Source organism: Mytilus edulis, chromosome 1 (genome assembly GCF_963676685.1).
Source record: "Mytilus edulis chromosome 1, xbMytEdul2.2, whole genome shotgun sequence".
NCBI classification, from domain to species: Eukaryota; Metazoa; Mollusca; class Bivalvia; order Mytilida; family Mytilidae; genus Mytilus; species Mytilus edulis.
In genome coordinates this window covers 70357876-70378584 of record NC_092344.1, presented here as the reverse complement: position 1 = coordinate 70378584, position 20709 = coordinate 70357876, and the positions used below count along the sequence as shown (strand labels likewise).

Sequence of the window (20709 nt, the reverse complement as noted above, 5' to 3'; positions counted from 1 at the left end):
TTTTTTTCTTTCAATATAACGGTACTTTAAACAACTGTCATACATGTACACGTAAAGCTAGTTATAAAATAAGGTTTAATCAACAATTTTCTAAGAAAAATTCTCACCAAGTCAGGAATAAGACAGTTTCTTGCTATTCTTTCTTGTTGGTTGGTTACGTCTGATGTTTGATTTTGTCAGTTGTTCAATGATTTCCCTCTTTTAAACTCACCTGAACTCTTGGTCTTGAAAGTTTTTTTAATGTTGGTGGCTCGAATTTCTTACCTGCTCAGACATTTTATGATATGTCTTTATTGAATAATATCAGGGAGAATATCACGTCTCCGGTATTAATGTTAGAGGAGACACCTCGATGTAATTTTTTGGGGGGTTCGATAAAGTTTATTATTTTTAAAAAACAAAAAAGATTGCAAATTTAAATATAATATAACGTTGAATAATATACTAGTACAATCATTAACAAATTGTTATCATTGTTATATATAAAATAGTTTTAGGAAACCCTTTGCGTGTTTTGACTAGTGTCCCAGAAGGTTTTTTAGGCTTTTCTGGTAGCATGCTATTTCTAAATTCAGGATTAATCAAAAATGAGTATACACATGGTGACTATATGATTCTGATACCCTCTTATTTGCCTTTTTTCTCATATTGACAGTCTTGCGTACTCATTGGTTCGTTACGTTCGAACTTTTATATACTAGTTTCATTATTATTACAGTGGCTCGTCGTATGGATGGATTTAAGTTATATGTTACCAACACATCAACTATTCCACCTGACGGTTATCTTTGTTATGAAGATGGTCCAGGTCTTCCAAACATCACACAGACAATTCCTTGTCATGAACTTGGAAAATATGTCATTTATTACGATTCTACAGGATCGTGGGAAAACCCAGATCGCTACGATGGACCTGTTGTTGAGTTATGTTATGTTGCCATAAATGGTGGGTTTAACAGTAGTGTGTACATATATTGATTCTTCTGTAACAAAAGCACAAGTACTTTTAAGACTAAGCTGAGCTTATTAATACTCATCACAAATTTTTCGCGGCTATAGCTTGTCAGGGTACTTTATTTAAGCTGTATAATTCAATATATGTTGACTGTGATCTGTATGTGCTTTGTTTGAAATAAAGCATAGGAGAAACTGGTTTAGATATACAAAAGTAAGATATAGGGGAGAAGTGCTATAAGTAATAACAGTGTAGAAGTAAACTATATTGGTTCACATCAACAAACGATTTTGAATTTATACACCTATATTTTTTTTTTATTTTTACCTATTATGTCCGTTTATTTTTTTCACGCATCGTAGTCAATATAATGGATTTTTATGTGACTGTCATACAAGAGAGAGGTTCATCTTGCTTTATAACCCGTTAAATACACCATTTTCTACTTAAGAACATGCCTGTAACAAGTCAGGAGTATGACGGATCGTTTGTTTTGTATGACCTTTCAATTTTGCCATTTGCTTATGGACTATCCTTTTAGAATTTTTCTCGGAGCTCGGTAGTTTTATTATTATATTTATCTTTGTAATTTTTAAATAGGGGGAAATAAAATAGATCTTTCTACTTCCTTTTAAAATACAAATCATGTTTGTGTCTCGATCTTTAAATGAAGGATACATATTTTATAGAGCATTTTATATTAAATATTTTACAATCCGTTGCAGTTGAAATATTGTGTCATATAGATTATTTATTGATATCAATCGTTATTCACGTACAATAGAACTTAGATTTTTTTAGGATGTGAAAAAAGTAGTTGGGGAAGTACTTGCCAGTTTGTGTGTGCCGACAATTGTATAGAGCGAAATTGTTACCCTGGAAATGGTTCTTGTGTTTGGGGATGTGACCCTAAAAACTGTTTAAATGATATTTGCAATAAAAATACTGCAGTCTGTACCGACGGTTGTAAGGAAAGACGAACAGGAAGGTATTGTAACAAGTGTAAGTAATAGTGCATAAACAATATTCATTACAACCGTTTTTGTATTAGGCTTCCAATACTTTTGAAGCAAAAGGTACACGATCAAAGTTATTTTTCCAGAATATCCTGATTGCAAACTAAAATCAGTTTTAAAAAACAATTATATATTTATTATAAAAATTTGCAGCAATAGTTTTCCTTTCGAAACAACTTTTAAAATTAAAAAAGCAAACCAACCTGTGTTAAATTGTCCTTTGCTGGCAATAACTCCTACAGGGGTCAATTGCCATTTTTGGTCATATAATATATAGATTTTGTAGATCTTACTTTGCTGGACATTTTTGCTGTTTACAGTTTATCTTCAAAAATGTTCAAGATAATAACCAAAGACTGCAAAATTTCTTTAAAGTTAAGTGGCAGCAACCAAACAATAGGTTGTTCGGATTGTTTTAAAATTCCAGAGCTGAGAGATCCTACTTTTTGAACATTTTTACCCCATGTCAGATTTGCTCTAAACGTTTCTGAGATAGAAGCCAAAACTGCATTTGACACCTATGTTCTTGTTTTTACCATGGCGGCCATGTGTGTTAATGAATAAAACCTTCGGATACAATTAATAAACTAGATTCCTAAAGGAACATTCATTTAAATTCAGAAATATAAAGCACAATAGTTTCAAAGGAGATTTTTTTTTTAACGTTAGCAAACTTGTAAAACAAGTTGTGTAAAATTATCTTTTAAGGGCAATACCTCCTTATAGTGGTCAATTGACAATTTTGGTCATATATAGCTTTTTGTAGATCTTACTTTGCTGAACATTATTGATACACATCAATAATGTTCAGCAAAGTAAGTTTATAACTATCTATGATAACATTCAAGACAATAACAAAAAAACGGCAAAACTTCCTTAAAACTACAATTTCAATGGCTTTGGTTGATTCGTCTGAAAATTTCAAGACTGATAAATCTTGACAAATTAACCAATTTAATCACATGTCAGATTGGCTCTAAATGCCAAGATTCGAGATATAAACCAAAACTACATTTTACCTCTATGTTCTATTTTCAGCCATGGCGGCCATGTTTGTTGATGGATCAAATCTTGGGATATAATTGAAAAACAAGATACCCTAAGGGAACATTTAGTTTAAGTTTGATGGCATTTGGCCAAGTAGTTAACAACGACAGACGACGACAGACGACGACGACGACAGTCAACGGATGCCAAGTGAAGTGGAGATCACTTCTAACCTCTCATCAAATGTATATAAATAAATCAAAACAATATAATATATCTTCAACAATTCTCATCACAGCACTGTTTTAACATTCAGTGACGGCATAAATAACTGTTTTACTCTCCTGACAGATTTAAACAGTTCTGCTAACAGTTCTACAGTTAGAACTGATTTGGTCAGTTCTGATGACAGTTCTGCGACTAGAAGTGATTTAAACAGTTCTATCTAGAACAGTTTTATACAGTTCTACTAAGAACAGTTCTTGGGTAGAACTCTTGTAGGTAGAACAGTTCAATGACAGATTATTCTGACAGTTCGGATAAGAAGTAAGAGTGATCTCCACTATCAGCTCACAAGGTGTCCTTTGGCCCCCGATGAGTTAAAAACATATTTACGTGTCCTTATATAAATTGACATAAAAAAATTAATCTGTGTGGTATTCATTCTTATTATAGATAACATAGCATCTGAAGGGATGGTATGGCAGGTTCCCAGCGGTAGTATAGATGATGGTCTAGCAAATGATGGAATTGAAACAACATGTACAAAAATCACAGGACCTAATGTCAGATTTTATGTTGACCTAAAGGAGAAAAGTATTGTAACAGGAATATATATCATTTTAGGTATGTGACTAAAAAACATAGTCATGATACTAGTAAGTTATTTTACTCCTTTTTGGATAATTACATAGAGAAATCTTTTTTAGAATAAAGTTATATACATTCTTTTAATCATAAGTGTTCACAGTTTTTGTTTTTAATATCACCTCCATGTACAGTTTCTTGGGAATTTAAAAGACTGTTTCGCCATTTTCCTAAATGATTTTAAATGTGAATTTAAATGTTGCATAAGTTAATGAAACTTATACTGCATTCCTTATCGAGGTTTTGATTGTCGATAACTTATTTGAAGATTTTTGTTAATACAGATGAAAATCTGATGATAGAATAAAAAGTCATGAATCCTTTGAACTATCTTACGATTTATTATTAAATATTCGAAAGAAACCAACAGAAGTCAATTGAGGAATACGATATACCAGTTAAAAGATAACCTAAATTCGTTGAAATCCCTCGTTATATTTCCAACGACTCCAGATTACCTTCGTTATACAAATGTAAACAAATTGTTAAACAAACTAATATATGATCATAATAAAAAACAACAAATAGTAAGTTTGGATTTTGGCAATTTTTTGTCATGGATTTATTAGGACAGTTCAACTATGTATCAACCGGCCAACGAATTTGCATTCATCGACAATTTCTCATTAATGTCCAAGATAAAAACATTGAAGGAACCGTCATATGTTTTCTCCAAATGGCAACTGGGCTACCAGACGCCAACTGTGATAAATTCAGCCCTTCAGTAAAACTATGTATTCAGTTAACATTCTGTCCAATCCATGACGCCTCTTTTGACAATATCTGAAAATATACAACAAACAGCAGACAAATATTCTAAAAGGTGAGATAGGGCGGGTTTTTGTTTTCCTTTAGAGTTCAAATAACGCAATGAACAAATCACGAAAAGCATGCAATTTTATACCAAATAAAAGCAGGAAAACCGCTTATGAAAATGTAGGTTAACAAAAGACACTTAAGTCCGTCAAAATTAAAGAAAAGTCAACTCAAGTTTAACAGACGATACCCTCAATTTATTAAATTGATTTAATGCTGAATGATTAAATCTTATTAAAAACTGTGAAGGATGACTTACGATGTACGATATTCAAAGACAGTTGATAACAAACACCATTGACACAATACACGTTTGATGAATAAACCAGTAAAACATATCTAAATATGAGTTCCTTGTCATTACTGTCAGTTATGTTTTAAAAAAACACTACTTTTGTCCTAAAAAGGCTGCATTCAAATCAACTGATATAATTTTGCTGATCTGTTTTCAATTGCACACCCGTATAATACGCCAGTTTACGTTGTGATTCGTGCATTAAATACTGCCTGTGTGTTGGCATTGCAACATGGTTTCTAGGACTTTATACTACATATGTATTTTAATTAATTCTGTAGAGTGGGGAACATGATTTATTAATTAAGAAATAATTGATGCAAGCTATACTTTATTCTAGTTTTAACATGGGTAGGCATAATATTCGTGATTATTTTTGCCCGAGAGAAAGTGAGGGCTAAAATAACACGAATGTAATGACTACCCATGTTAAAACTACAATAAAGTATAGCTTGCATCAATTATTTCGATTCTAAATAGGACAATTAATGTAATTTCTATGTCCGATAAGTATAAGTGTAAAAGCGTTTGTAGGCTCTTCCATGAACCTCCCTTTTTTGTTTGTAAAGAAGCAAACGGCTGGCACTGTGATTTTTCAGAGGGAGGAGTTTAAACTGCCAGCATGAACGGCTGTCGTATCTAGGTCAAATATATCAATTTCGGAATGCAGCACGTTACAGTCATAATAAATGAATAAGTAACATCATGTGCATCATTTAAGAGTTTGAAAGTGTTTTGAAGTTAAGGAAATATATTAAATGCATGATAATTTGATAAAATTCATTATTCTGAAGAATTCAATATACGCATGTGCAAACAAATTTTATTGGAATTAGAGCATGGGTTTGTTCACATACCAAAAGAAGCACGTCATATTAGAATAAGTTATAATTGGCTAGCGTCAAGTTGACGTGAATTTCCTTAAATCATTCCCTTGTGTCTTATTACATATATGAGTTTTATGTTTCTGTTTTCTTATTTTTTAATTGGTGCTTAACTATAAAAAATTTATATCTAATGTTTATTGTTCGTTGGGATTTGTTTTTAACAATACGGTCCTAGCTAAGGCTGTTATTATTTATGTGTCTGTCCCAATTCAGTAGCCTGTAGTTGAGTGGTTGTCGTTTTCAAACATTTTGGTAACTTGAAATGTCTTTTTATTGTATACGCTTATCTCATATATTAGTAAGTATGTATTGTGAAACTGAAATAAAACATTTATTCTGTCTATTTTAGATGATAGAACAACAGAGGGTCATCATACTGTTTACGCTTCAAATACTAGCAATAACTTGAAGAGTGGAACTGTTTTATACAACGGAACATATCTGCCTACTGACATCAACGTTGAAGCCGTTTTTAGATTCCTAACTTATGTACCTTCATTTCACAGTCTAGTTACAGAACTTGAGTTATGTGAAATTGGGATTATAGGTGCGTGCTATTACATGTAGAAAACACAACGTTTTAAAATGGTTGTATATTCACAGTTGAAACGTTTAGAAAGTCTTAATAGTTTTTTCGCATAAAATTTTGGCCAGATTCGTAAGACTGTTCTTACACATTTTTCAAATATAGTGGATTAACATAAACAACTACAATTTAAAGTAATGTCTCCTGCTGTGGCAACGATACTTCTAAAATTGCGGCTACACACATTCCTAATGTCAACACAAAGGTGAGGGTTTCCTCCAAAAGTTGCACTTTTTTGTCTTTGGGTTTTGACATCCCTATGTTAGGTAAATTCTTCTCAAGAATTCGGTATGGCAAATATTCCTCAAGAATCCATCTAAATTAGAATAATTTACCCTTTTATTCAACACACAATAATTATCCAACGGCAGTAGGAATTCAACACTTTATCCGTATTCGTTGTGAAATAAATCAATCGACGACCTTAAAACCTGGGAGAAGAACCTAGTTTGTAGTTCATTCAGTGAATATTGTTTATCATCGTGCACTGGCTAACTCGATATCAAAGGTTTGCATTGTAAACCTCGTTTTTGCAGGGACACTGATATTTTACTGATTATCAGCTCGAATATCATCTCTATCTGGTAGGTTCTACTTTTATTCTTGCTGTCAAGGTCAGCATCAAAAGCTGAAAGTTCAACTTCTGTTAAACAATGTATACGGTATGATCTTTTATTGATAAAATAGCACAGTAAGAATCTGTTATGATGTATTATACATTGAGCCATCAATTTGGTTACACATATATTTCGACTATATTTTTTGATATAGGTTGTCCACCTACACATTATGGTCCATTCTGTAATACAACGTGTCCAGTAAATTGTTATGGACCATGTGACCTTGACAACGGGATTTGTAAATTTGGTTGTATGAATGGATGGACTGGTGATAGATGTGAAAACGGTAAAACATATGTTTTTTGCTTATACATGTACATTTATAGCGACTAAAAGGTTACATTAAGCCTAACTATTGAAATTATTTTGAATCAATTTGTAACCAATGCAATAAACGCGAATAAAAAAGATGTTAAACTAATGACAAATATTAAATACATTCATAAAAATACACAAAATAATTACTTACTTACTTAGTCCTTGTTATGCCTTTTGGCACATAGGGCAAGGACAAGTTGCCGCCACTCCTCTCTGTTTTCTGCTTTTTTCTCAATAGTTCCCCAGGTGTAACCTCTCTCTTTCATCTCTGTTTCTATTGTTCTACGCCATGTTGTTTTTGGTCGTCCTCTCTTCCTTTTTCCCTCTGGTGTCCATCTTAATGCAACTTTGGTCATATCTCCTTGTGGTTTTCTTAGGACATGACTAAGCCATCTCCATCTTTTCTGTAGCAGAGTTGTTTCGATATCTTGGCTTTTTGTTTTCTTATGAAGATCTTCATTTGTTATTTTGTTTGGCCAGTATATCTTCATGATTCTACGTAGGCAGGTGTTATGAAAGCTGGATAACCTGTTAATGTCTTTTTCGGTCATTCTCCAGCATTCAGCTCCATAAAATAAAACTGATGTTACACAGCTGTTATAGATTTTCAGTTTGGTCTTTTTTCTGATTGATGGTGTTTTCCAGATGTTTCTTAGTCTGTGAAAGGCTGATCTTGCCTTGCCAATTCTAGTTTTGATGTCCTGTTCAGCTCCACCTTCTGATGTTACAACACTACCTAGGTAAGTGAAGGACTGTACCAATTCCAGTTGTTCTCCATTTACTTTGATGTCTGGTGTATTAAGCATGTTTACTGTCATTATTTGTGTTTTCTTAGAGTTGATTTTCAAACCAACCATTCTGGCATTCTGTTCTAATCTCTCCGTTTTTTCTTTCATTTGATTTTCAGTATGGGATACTAATGCTAGATCATCTGCATAGTCTATATCCGCTAGGTTTGAAGTGAGTGTCCACCTTATTCCGTTGTTGGTATTTGACATTGTTGATTTCATCACCCAGTCGACTGCAATGATAAACAAGAGAGATGACATCACACATTCTTGCCTCACTCAAGATTTTACCAAAAAACTAGTGTCTTGGTCAGAGTCTACAGTGCATTTAAAGTTGTCGTAGAAGGCTTTGATGAGTTGTATTATTTTTTCAGGAATTCCATAGCTTTTTAAGATGGTCCATAATCCCTGTCTGTGTAAGCCAAAAGCCTTTTCAAAATCTACAAAGTTGATGATTATTTTTCTTTGCCATTCTGCACATTGTTCGAGGATGTTTCTGAGGACAAATATGTGGTCTATACAGCTTCGTCTTTGTCTAAAACCTGCCTGTTCTTGTCGCAGTGTTCTGTCTATAGCTGTTTTAATTCTTGAAATTAGGATTTTGCAAAATACTTTGCTGGGAATAGAGAGAAGAGTGATACCTCTCCAGTTATTGCAATTAGTAAGATCACCTTTCTTTGGTATCCTTATGATGTCACCTTCGGACCAGTTGTCTGGTATGATGTTGTTCTCCCAAATTTCTTTAAAAACTGGGTAAAGGATATCTGGTGTTTGCTTAACATCAGCTTTAAAGAGTTCAGCATTTAATTGGTCAATGCCTGGTGCCTTTCTATTCCTTAAACTTTTTAGTGCTCTCTGGATTTCTAGTTTGGTTGGCGCGTAAAGATCTATATCTAATTCTAATGGTGTTTTAGTCCGGCCGATCCGTGAAAAAAATGCTCAAAGAATGAGGAAAGCACCAATTTTTGCTTGATAGTACATTTTTGTGTACTGAGCAATTTTAGCTATGGACCCACCCTCAAAATTCAAAATGGCGGCTTATTTCAAGATGGCTGCCGTACGTTCTAAAATATTTTCCAATATTGCACAAACAAGTGGATTTGATGCTAGAAGCACAAAAATCAATATATTTGTATGACTTGGTGTACTTAGCAAGATTTTGTTTTGATCTATCTTAGAAATACAAAATGGCGGCTATTTTCAAAATGGCCGCCTTGAAAAATAAGCAAATATTCATTATTGAGAATTGACCTGAATATAAGCATTTTATTGATGTAAAGTGTAATTTATAGTATCTGTCCCAGTTCTGTCCTTTTTGTTTTTGCCTTCCTTGTCATTTCATACACAAAGTAGTTGCTTTCATAAAAAGCTGCAGTAGTAGCTTTCATTAAAAGCTGCAGTAGTAGCTTTCATTAAAAGCTGCACTGTTTGTTGTCTTGGGTCGTACATAAAAGCTGTGGTTTGGGATTTATCTGCCTTAAGATATTATTCAGTGCCTATCTTATTTCTTGGGTCGCAATATTTTGCTATTTGAGATATTAAAGAGTGAATTGAGAATCATTTAAACACATATCAGTGAAATGGCAGGAATTGAGGACAACACGGACAAGAACATTAAAATGGCAGAAGCTGAATCACTTGGGGATATTGAGAAACCCAAAGCTGAAGACGTTTTAACAGAGGACAGCTCAGAAATTACTATTAAACTATTGTACGAGGAATGTTTAGTAGATAGAAAATCTAATGCTTAAAGAACAGTTGAGATTTAACGCAATATAAAACAGAGCGAAGCGCGAATTGATAAAATATGTGTTGGTCTCATTACGTTTTAATTTGAACCGAAAGAGGCACTGAATATTAATAACGAACAGATGAAATCAATATCTCGGCAACTTCAGCAGTCTGAAGACATGATAGACCACAAGGCTAGTAATAATTGCTTGGCGGAATTGATGGTAAGACCAATACGATATTCAATGTTGTGGTTAGATGAATGGACAAGCTGACAACAACTGAGGAAGGAGACACAGTTCAATTTATAAGTGCATTTGAACAGCAGGGTACCTTCCAACAACTGGCATCTGTTGTAAATGAGTTATTGGACAATCGAAATAATGAAGTTAAGATTCCTGCAATGAACACATCATCTAGGCCAAAATGTGACCTTAGCCAGTACAACGCAAGTTTACAAAAAGTACACAACAAAATCCATGCCTTGGGTCTTTCCCCAATTGTAGTTCGCATGAACCATCAACCGCACCAACTCTGTTGAAGGTGTCTTCACCATAAGTCAAAAGTTCTATGTCAGGGCCCTTGGCCCTGCATAAGACAGTTCAAATTATTCAACAACAATCTCTATTTAAGAAAATACTATAAACCTCTAGTACTAATCAAGGATACCAGCAAAAAGGCTTATGTGTCTTCTTACGCACACTTACCATCTACTATGAGTCAAGAATATTTAGTTAAGAGCAGCACACAATTACAAAAACAATTGGCTGCAAGTGGATTCTATCAAGTTTCTCCAATGCTGAATGCAGTGCCTTTACTTACGGTATCATCCCCGTCGAGTCAAACGGCAAATCCCACATTTATCACTCCAATTATGACAACTTCGTCAGCTACTGGAGCTCTAATAGGCTTCCCATAACAGGAAGCTGACTCCACTGACCGATCCAGGAAAGGGCAGAGGAAATCAAAAGAGTGTGGCAACACCTCTTCTTCAGACTCCTCATTGGAGAGAGAATATACCCGATGGCAAGAAAATCTTGGTGCAAGGGACCGGAACCGAAGTCCACCTCCCAAAAATGCAACAACTCAATTGAAGAGGATCCATGACTTGGGCGGCGTTCATTTTCCAATTTGAACGAACTGTCGGTAGATGACAATGGTAAAACAGGAAAAATGTGTGTAGGCCCCAGATTGCCAGGCTGATGTTGGCTTTGAGAACGCTCGCAAGGTAAACACAGATGATGATTCCAAGGCCTTAAAAAAGCATTCATTTGAAACAGCGCTTCAGCAAGAAAGATCAGACCAGATTGGAACTATAGCAATCCGTCGAGGATGTAAAGACAAAGATTCTATAACACATGTTATAGAGAGGAACCCAGAAACATTAAACAAGGCGTTAAAACAACTGAAAACCTTAATAGCAAACCAGATGGCGATATTTTGATCAAAAAGTGACCAATTATGACCATCGACAAGTCTACTTTGCTGATGGCGCAGTATCACCGATCGACAAAAGAAATATGAGCAGTCCTTTGGATAATGAGGTGCATAACTTCACACAAATTGTCACAAAACTAGCTGATGTTATGCTTTCAACTAATCAGCATAACCGTGGATTGGCCGATTAATATAACCTCGGTTCTTCTGATCCAGTAATCATGGAAGATCACCAGTTAAGTGGAAGATCACCTGATCAATATACACGTGGAAGATCTCCTGAGCAATACAATCGCGGTAGATCGCAAGATAGAAATACACCCAACCTTAATGCCTATCGATCAGCAACACCCCCACTAAGCTAGAGATCATATGGCCCATAAAGACAACGGTTAGCATCTCCACGGACAAACTCCAGAAATCCCGTTTATTTCAGACAACGGTCACCTTCACCAGGATACGGAGCAAATCAAAGTGCAACCCAAACAATAGAGTCTTAAAACAGCAAAGGGTCGGGCCAGTAGGCCAACGCACGATTTCAAAGTCTATTGGCCATGAAACATCACCTCACCACAAAATCGATCAGATGCCAACGTCCTCGTCAGATATTGTCATCAGACGAATCATGTGAAAGAGTTTAGCAGTAAGAGGTACTATACATGACCAGAATGTAAGCGTGATTGTTGACACTACTGCAATGATAACATTAGTAAATGAGAAATTAATTCCGGCAAAAAATTTGAGATTTGGAGAACGTAGCGCTACGTGGTGTTGGTTAACAGCTTGTTATAGGGAAGATTATAAAAAACGACTCTCGACATTAATAGAGTACACATACAATGGGATGTGTGCAAAGAGCCATTAACAGACGATGTTATACGTAGGGTAGATATTATGGACACACTGAGCGCAGTGATAAACCTGAGTACTCCCACAATTACCATCAACAATAAAGTGATAAATGCGGCATTTGTTAACAATGAACACGAGATTTCAACTCAGCAAGTTTGCATAAAACGAACCATCACAGTTCCGCCAAACTCAAAAATGACTGTTACCATTAAAACTAATAAAAGTGCTGACCAGGAGTGCATTCTAGGACCATGCTCGCTGAATAGTTGCGAATTTGTTTCGCACGTAGTTGGAAAAGGAAATAGTTGCCCCTTAACCGTTTTAAGTGAAGGCAATCGTCTAATCCCCCTGAAGAAAGGTACACCTATTGATTACATAGAATAATTTGACGATGCAGTGCGTACGGCAGATGAAAACTCGATAAATGACTCAAGACGTGGCATTGAAGAGACACGAGACAGGTGCACTCGGCACTGCCTCAAAGTTCAGAGGAGTTACCTACTATTCAACCCAATTTAACCGACATATACTAACTTTCAATCGACTCGTTTAAACCTATTTCATTCCAACCATTCAAACTGAAAGCGTTTAAAGAACAATTACAATAACATGTAACATATTGATTAACATTTTGAATTTCTCTTTTTGTTTTTGTATATGCAGCCATATTTGCAAATGTGTGTGTTATAGAAATAACCAAATAATTTTTTTCTATATTTTAAAATTAATTGATAACAAATTTAAAAACATGAAGTCCATTTTTAAAGAATCATTACTTTAATTTCCGAAATTATATAGAATACCTATAGGACAATCTTGATATTTATACCGTTTTTCCGCCATCTTGAAAATGGCAGCCATATTGGATTTTTCAGAGTGGGTCCATAGCTGAAATCAAAGGCTATATAATCAAGAACTACTATGTAAAGTTTCATGCTTTCCTCATCAAGTGAGCAATTCTGCTCTATATCTGCACCAATCGGCCGGACTATTTCTGTGATATCGATGCTAACTGTATTTTCTGGTTCTTTTCCATTGAGAACTTCTTGAAAATGTTCTTTCCATCTTTCCTTTTGTTCTTTTTCGGATGATAATGTGTTGTTTTGTTTGTCTTTAATTGGCATGCTCTTATTAGTTTTCTTGTTGCATAGCTGTTTTACAACTTGGTAAACCTGTCCCATTCTCTGGTTGGATGCAGCATTTTCTGCTTCTTTTGCAAGGTCTTCTGTATACTTTATTTTGTCACTTCGTGTTGCTTTCTTCACTTTCTTATTGCATTCTGAGTATTCCTTCCTCAGCTTATCTTTTATTCTTTCTGAATACGTCTGACAGAGTTTGTTGTTTATTTCTTTTCTTTCATCAATCAATTTCCATGTTCCTTGTGTAATCCATTCTTTATGTATTTGTCTTTTATAGCCAAGAACTTTTTCACTGGTTTCTTTGTATATTTCTTCTACTTTTAACCATTTGTTGTTTATCGATGCTGGTTCTGATGCTTCTTCTATTGTGTCTTCTTAGGACCTGAAATCTGTTCTTTATCTTCAGGTTAAATTCTTGTTTTACTTTGATGTCTTGCAATTTATTTATATCAAATTTTCTTTTAATGGTTGTTGGTGAAGACATCTTTTTAAGTTTCAACTTTATATTGGCTGTTATTAGAAAGTGATCACTTGCAATGTCAGCTCCTCTCTTTACTCTGACATCTTGTAAGGATCTTTTCCATTTTCCATTGATCATAATGTGGTCTATTTGATTTTTGTCTCTTGCATTTGGCGAGTTCCAAGTTAGCTTGTGAATGTCTTTATGTGGGAAGATGGTTCCACCAATTACTAAGTTGTTAATTCCACAAAAGTCAACCAGAAGTTCTCCATTTTCATTCATTTGCCCACATCCATATTTACCAATTACTCTTTCATTTCCTGTATTATCGTTGCCAACCTTTGCATTTAAATCACCCATTACAATTGTCAAATCATGTGTTGGTACTTTTCTGATCTCAGCTTGCAAGGTGTTATAGAATTCATTTTTTACTTCCTCTTCCGCTTCATTTGTTGGTGCATAGCACTGAATAAAAGTTACTTTGCCTTTCTTTGCATGGAAACGGGCTCTTATAATTCTTTCATTTACAGGACTGTACTCAATAAGTGATTTTGCTGTTTGTTTGTTCCTAATTATAGCAACACCTTGTTGATGCTTGTTGTCTGTCCTTCCAGAATGTATGATTGTTTCTCCTGATCTTGCTATAGACTTTCCACAACCTGTCCATCTACATTCACTAATGCCTAGTAAGTGGAGCTTATAATTTTTCATTTCATTTAAAATTTGTGCTTGTTTTCCTGTTTCATTCATTGTACGAACATTCCAACATCCTACCTTCAGTTTTGTTCTCGTGTTCAGAATACCATTCCTGCTACTAGCTTCCTCTTGGCTTTACTGGCACCATTCATACTAGCATGTGATTGCTGGTATTCCGAGTGTCCGAGACGAGTTAAGTTTCTTGTCCTTGTTTCCGTAACTGTTTGTTTTTTGCGAGACGAGATAGTTGGTCTTGTGCTCAACCCCCAACCTGGAGGACCAGGAAATTTTCTTTCAAGGTTCTCTTCCTTTAGATCAGTTGTCGTCCCCGACTATGAGTTATGATCTACCCATGTTTCAATTCAGAGTTGTCTCTCCTAGATAGATAGTCATCCCTGACTACGACCTCTATCTGACCGTTTATTTTCCCATAACTGGGGCAAGCTAGGTTGATGAGTGCTAGGGCGAATCCACACACCGATGGGCCTACACACTGCATCTCTAGGGTCCTTGCTACTCCGAGATCTCCAACAGATTAGCCTGACTAACTAAGTAATCAGTATCCATGTGTTAACGCGAGGAGGATTCTGCTGGAGTCTTGATAATACAGAGGCTATGTACTGGCAGGAAAGGCTTACACACTCGGCTTTCTTTTCACAATAAATTGCTAGCCAGCGGCATAAGACATCCACAAGGGACAGTCCCATACACTAGACGCATGATATTACCCTGTGGTATACACCACCAACACACAAAATAATTACTGACGAGTTTTAAAAAGTTCTTAAAACGGAAACGGGATCTTCACATTGGAATTCACAAAGTCAAATATGTACAGCTTAAACGATATCGGGGACTGAAACCAAACCTTTTTTGTTTCTAGTAATTTATCGTAAAGTTTTCAGACTCGGTACGAGTTTACTCTGTACATTTTGGAATACCAATTATTCATGTATTAATTTTTCTATTTAGTTGGGTTTTTTTTTTTTTTTTTGGTCCAATTGATGTAAATCAAAATCTCCATGTATTCATATTTTCCAAAGATATGTTAAACCATATGATTTAAATGTTAACATTATTTCGTTACTACATATTGACAAATGAACTAGCCTACCAGCAGTGTCAACGAATGTAAAATTAAAGCTATGCTGTATTAATGGATTACACTAAAGTCAACCTAAGTGCGTTAAAAGCACACATAACCGAAACAAGGCTGTTATTGCTTTCATTATCATTGGTTGTCCGTGACGTTTTCATCATGGTGCAAAACTCTCATCTGACTGCAAGTTCAGATTCAAATGGAAAAGGGAATTCTGAATTTAAAGTAGATACCCTTAGCTCTATTTGGCAAAGCCTTTAAGCATTTTTGAGCCCTCTACACATTTTTATCAATAAAAGGTTTAAGAAATATTTGATTTTTGAACATAAATAAGCATTAGATCTTTTTTGTATATTCAATCGTAAATAATGAATAAGTTCATGAGAGATCTCAAGCTACTTAACAGATGGATCTCTCACACTTGCGGAGTACCTTAGTTTATTTTTCAGTTTCGCTTAAGTTTACGTTGCTTAATTTTTAGTAGTCTTTGCACCATTAATCAGCTGTTTATGTCTTTGAAAAACAAACAAAATAAAGTATTAAGAATTGTGAAGACGAACAACACAGTGTTTTGTCTAATTGTATATAGCTAAAGTGTTGAATTATTTTTCCGTTAAGTGTTTCATATGCATTTTTATTTGGTAAATTTTATCTTACAGAATGCACTTATGGTTCATACGGCAAAGATTGTCTTGAACAATGTTCAGCAAACTGTTGGTATACTAAATGCAATCACGTTACAGGCAAATGCATTGGTGGATGCAAGAATGGATGGCAGGGATTCAATTGTTCACAAAGTTTGTTCCTTATTTTCCAAACAATAGTCTAATTGATTACCTTTTATTCAATTACAAACAGAAGTTATTTCTTGAGATTTAGAAGTAACATATTAGGACTGACCGTTAACTTGAACTTGTACATTTGACGTTAGAAATACACACACTGTTCAATTCTACTTTTAATCAATGGTTTATTCCCTTACCAACTTTACATGTTTAGGTAATAACTGTGTCAGTTATTTCAGCGATTCATTTTTTGTTCTCTCTCAAATAATAAGAAATTTAATTAAAGATATATTTTGATGTGAAATTTGTATACATATTTTCAGCGTGTCCTAACGGTCAGTTTGGGAGAAACTGTTCTGGATTTTGTGACGGATGTGTATCAAGTATGTGTGATCATGTTAGTGGGTTGTGTGATAACACCACTAGCTGTAATCCTGGTTACGAACAAACCGCAAAATGCGACTTATGTAAGTAAAGTTATATAAAAACTGTGCGACAATTTCGAAGAATGAATTATAATCATATGAACGTAAATCCAAGATATCATACATTTGGTTATCATAGAAATACAAGTGTGCAAAATGCTTTTAATTACCTTTAAACTCTTAATGATTTAGTTGTTGTTCTCAATGAGGATAGGCATTTTACTTTTCTGAATAAGCGTAGACGTTTGAATATTTTTCAACTATAACAATCCGGAAATTTATATGTATAAACCACGATTAAGAACGGATGCCGATTTGATTCAAAGGTGGATTAAACTGGAAGAACTGTCAATATAGTTTGCCCTTGATACTTATATGACATACAATAAGCTGCTATCAGCAGGTTTTGAAGTCAGTGGTTCAGGGTATGTCTAAACCAGTTTTGTGAAGATCACTCGGTAAAACTATCAAACGTGGTAAACCATCACTACAAGAACATTCGCTGTTGTATAATGTTATAACAAGCAGTTGATGAAAACTTGTAATAGGAAATTGGTGTACAAATAGAAAGTCTTTATATAAGAATATTTTTGAATTTTTAATATTTTATTGAAAACTACGCTTTATTTTACCTCAGCTTGCGACGATGGAGAATTTGGTATTGGTTGTGCAAATAAATGCTACTGTCTTATCGCAACTTGCAGCAAGGCGGATGGAACATGTCCACCTGGAGGCTGTGAGGTGGGTTTCTATGGTAAATCATGTAACCAAGGTAAGACACATCCAAAATAGTAAAAGAGGGACGAAAGATACCAAAGGGACAGTCAAACTCATAAATCTAAAACAAACTGACAACGCCATGGCTAAAAATGAAAAAGACAAACAGAAAAACAATAGTATAGTACACATGACACAACATAGAAAACTAAAGAACAAACAATACGAACCCCACCAAAAACTAGGGGTGATCTCAGGTGCTCCGGAAGGGTAAGCAGATCCTGCTCCACATGTGGCACCCGTCGTGATTTCAAATCCGGTAAATATTCTAATTCGGTAGGTCACATTCATGAAAGGGAAGGGGATTGTTGTTACGACGTAAGGAACATATCCGATATCATTTGTGAAACGGTTATTCCATAACGGTCAACCAACTCGTGATGGCGTCTGTAAAATTTACGAAGGGATGATTTCAACTTCACCATTTGGAACTCTTGGTTTAATAGCTTCCTTGTGAGCAGTAACCATCTATCAATAAAATCTTGATAGGAAATGCAAGCACGGGAATATCGTATCAATTGGGAGATATATACCCCGTATGCAGGTGCTGCTGGAATGTTGCTACTTAGAAATGGAAAGTTCACAATTGAAAAGCTGAAATCATCTCTTTTGTCGTAACGTTTTGTTTTCAACCGACCCTCATTGTCAATTACTAGATGTAAGTCAAGATATGAAGCCGACTTAACTGTATCTGTAGTATCCTTTATCTCCAATTCGATGGGATAGATGCGTTCCACATAGTCACCAAATTTTGAATTGTTTAGTGAAAGAACGTCATCTATATAGCGGAAAGTAGAGTTAAAGGATATTGCTAACTTCTTATCTTTCTTCCTAAGAAGTTCCTGCATGAAGTCAGCCTCATAATAATAAAGAAACAAGTCGGCAAGTAGAGGGGCACAGTTTGTTCCCATTGGGATGCCAACAGTCTGTTGAAAAACACGTCCTCCGAACGTTACAAATATGTTGTCAATCAAGAAATCAAGCATCTTGATAATATCGGTTTCAGAGAATTTTTTGTTTGAATCAGAGTGATTCTTTACAAAGTATGATTTATCCATCCCTAAGACAAGATACTTGTATCTACGTTGGCCATTCTTTTTTATGAAGCAAAGTAATACCAACTCTTTTAATTTGTCTTTTAGTTTGGAATGTGGAATACTTGTTTACAGAGTAGAAAAGTCAAATGTTTTAATACTGTTACAAGATGAAAGAGAGTTAGACTGTATGTACTCTAAAAGATCTTTGGAATTTTTAAGTATCCACATCTGAATCACGCCACCTCTAGATTTTTAAAAATATTGATGAACAAAAATTCTTTTGAAAATGTTCCAGTAAGGCAAATACGAATAATAAGTAAACACTTTGTAAAACCCAATACCATTTTGTATTAACATAATGACAAAGCAGTACAGACATATATAAAAATAGGGAACATTTGTTTTTATCATTTCAAAAACGACAATACAGAATTTACTTATTCGACTGCTTTGAATCATGGGATTCGGGATCTACCTTCATTGTGGAACAGTTGTTCTTTCATAATGATTTTAAAACATGCATATGAGTTATTTGCATGTGTTCATGTAGGTTCCAATCAAACATTTTAGAAAATCTCAGCAAATTAACGTTGTCAGTCTGAATGATAATATGGTACTTCAATACAAGTCCAACTTTCACATCAATCATATAAACAATATTCGACCGTATTTTGGTAAAACATTCAAATATTTGTAATGCTTTGCGATACACCTTTTCAGAGTTAGAGTAAGGTTTCTATCCACCTTAACTTCTCTGAACTTGTTGACGCGTATGTTATGTCTACAATATAAACTTAGATTTTGAACAACATGTTACCCCGGTAAAGCTGTTAAAGCTTATGTTTTACTTTATTCGTAAGTCAAGATATGAAGCCGACTTAACTGTATCTGTAGTATCCTTTATCTCCAATTCGATGGGATAGATGCGTTCCACACAGTCACCCAATTTTGAATTGTTTAGTGAAAGAACGTCATCTATATAGCGGAAAGTAGAGTTACAGGATATTGCTAACTTCTTATCTTTCTTCCTAAGAAGTTCCTGCATGAAGTCAGCCTCATAATAATAAAGAAACAAGTCGGCAAGTAGAGGGGCACAGTTTGTTCCCATTGGGATGCCAACAGTCTGTTGAAAAACACGTCCTCCGAACGTTACAAATATGTTGTCAATCAAGAAATCAAGCATCTTGATAATATCGGTTTCAGAGAATTTTTTGTTTGAATCAGAGTGATTCTTTACAAAGTATGATTTATCCATCCCTAAGACAAGATACTTGTATCTACGTTGGCCATTCTTTTTTATGAAGCAAAGTAATACCAACTCTTTTAATTTGTCTTTTAGTTTGGAATGTGGAATACTTGTTTACAGAGTAGAAAAGTCAAATGTTTTAATACTGTTACAAGATGAAAGAGAGTTAGACTGTATGTACTCTAAAAGATCTTTGGAATTTTTAAGTATCCACATCTGAATCACGCCACCTCTAGATTTTTAAAAATATTGATGAACAAAAATTCTTTTGAAAATGTTCCAGTAAGGCAAATACGAATAATAAGTAAACACTTTGTAAAACCCAATACCATTTTGTATTAACATAATGACAAAGCAGTACAGACATATATAAAAATAGGGAACATTTGTTTTTATCATTTCAAAAACGACAATACAGAATTTACTTATTCGACTGCTTTGAATCATGGGATTCGGGATCTACCTTCATTGTGGAACAGTTGTTCTTTCATAATGATTTTAAAACATGCATATGAGTTATTTGCATGTGTTCATGTAGGTTCCAATCAAACATTTTAGAAAATCTCAGCAAATTAACGTTGTCAGTCTGAATGATAATATGGTACTTCAATACAAGTCCAACTTTCACATCAATCATATAAACAATATTCGACCGTATTTTGGTAAAACATTCAAATATTTGTAATGCTTTGCGATACACCTTTTCAGAGTTAGAGTAAGGTTTCTATCCACCTTAACTTCTCTGAACTTGTTGACGCGTATGTTATGTCTACAATATAAACTTAGATTTTGAACAACATGTTACCCCGGTAAAGCTGTTAAAGCTTATGTTTTACTTTATTCGTCCAAGACAAATAAAACTTTTAGTACAAATTACAATTTCCATTAGA

General features: G+C 34.6%; 3 protein-coding genes across 3 annotated transcripts in view; 2 read left to right on the top strand and 1 right to left on the bottom strand.

Moving 5' to 3' along the window:
* The first annotated feature begins 284 nt into the window (after positions 1-284).
* LOC139481884 (multiple epidermal growth factor-like domains protein 10) lies at positions 285-7362 on the top strand. The gene is made up of 6 exons (XM_071265438.1): positions 285-354; positions 719-946; positions 1757-1957; positions 3634-3804; positions 6173-6370; positions 7181-7362. The coding sequence occupies exons 1-6, from the start codon at positions 285-287 to the stop codon at positions 7360-7362; spliced, it is 1050 nt and encodes a 349-aa protein (XP_071121539.1).
* A 4523-nt stretch (positions 7363-11885) lies between these two features.
* LOC139481714 (uncharacterized) lies at positions 11886-14504 on the bottom strand. The gene is made up of 3 exons (XM_071265223.1): positions 13826-14504; positions 12985-13668; positions 11886-11995 (listed from the first exon to the last, which is right to left on the bottom strand). Exons 1-3 carry the CDS (start codon positions 14502-14504, stop codon positions 11886-11888), a joined length of 1473 nt encoding a protein of 490 aa, XP_071121324.1.
* Positions 14505-16213: 1709 nt separating this feature from the next.
* The window catches only part of LOC139488366 (receptor-type tyrosine-protein phosphatase epsilon-like), a 99773-nt gene continuing 95277 nt past the window's right edge, over positions 16214-20709 (top strand). Inside the window, exon 1 of the mRNA XM_071273904.1 lies at positions 16214-16346. The gene's annotated coding sequence lies outside the window, so the exon portion shown is untranslated. The remainder of the gene's footprint in view (positions 16347-20709) is intronic.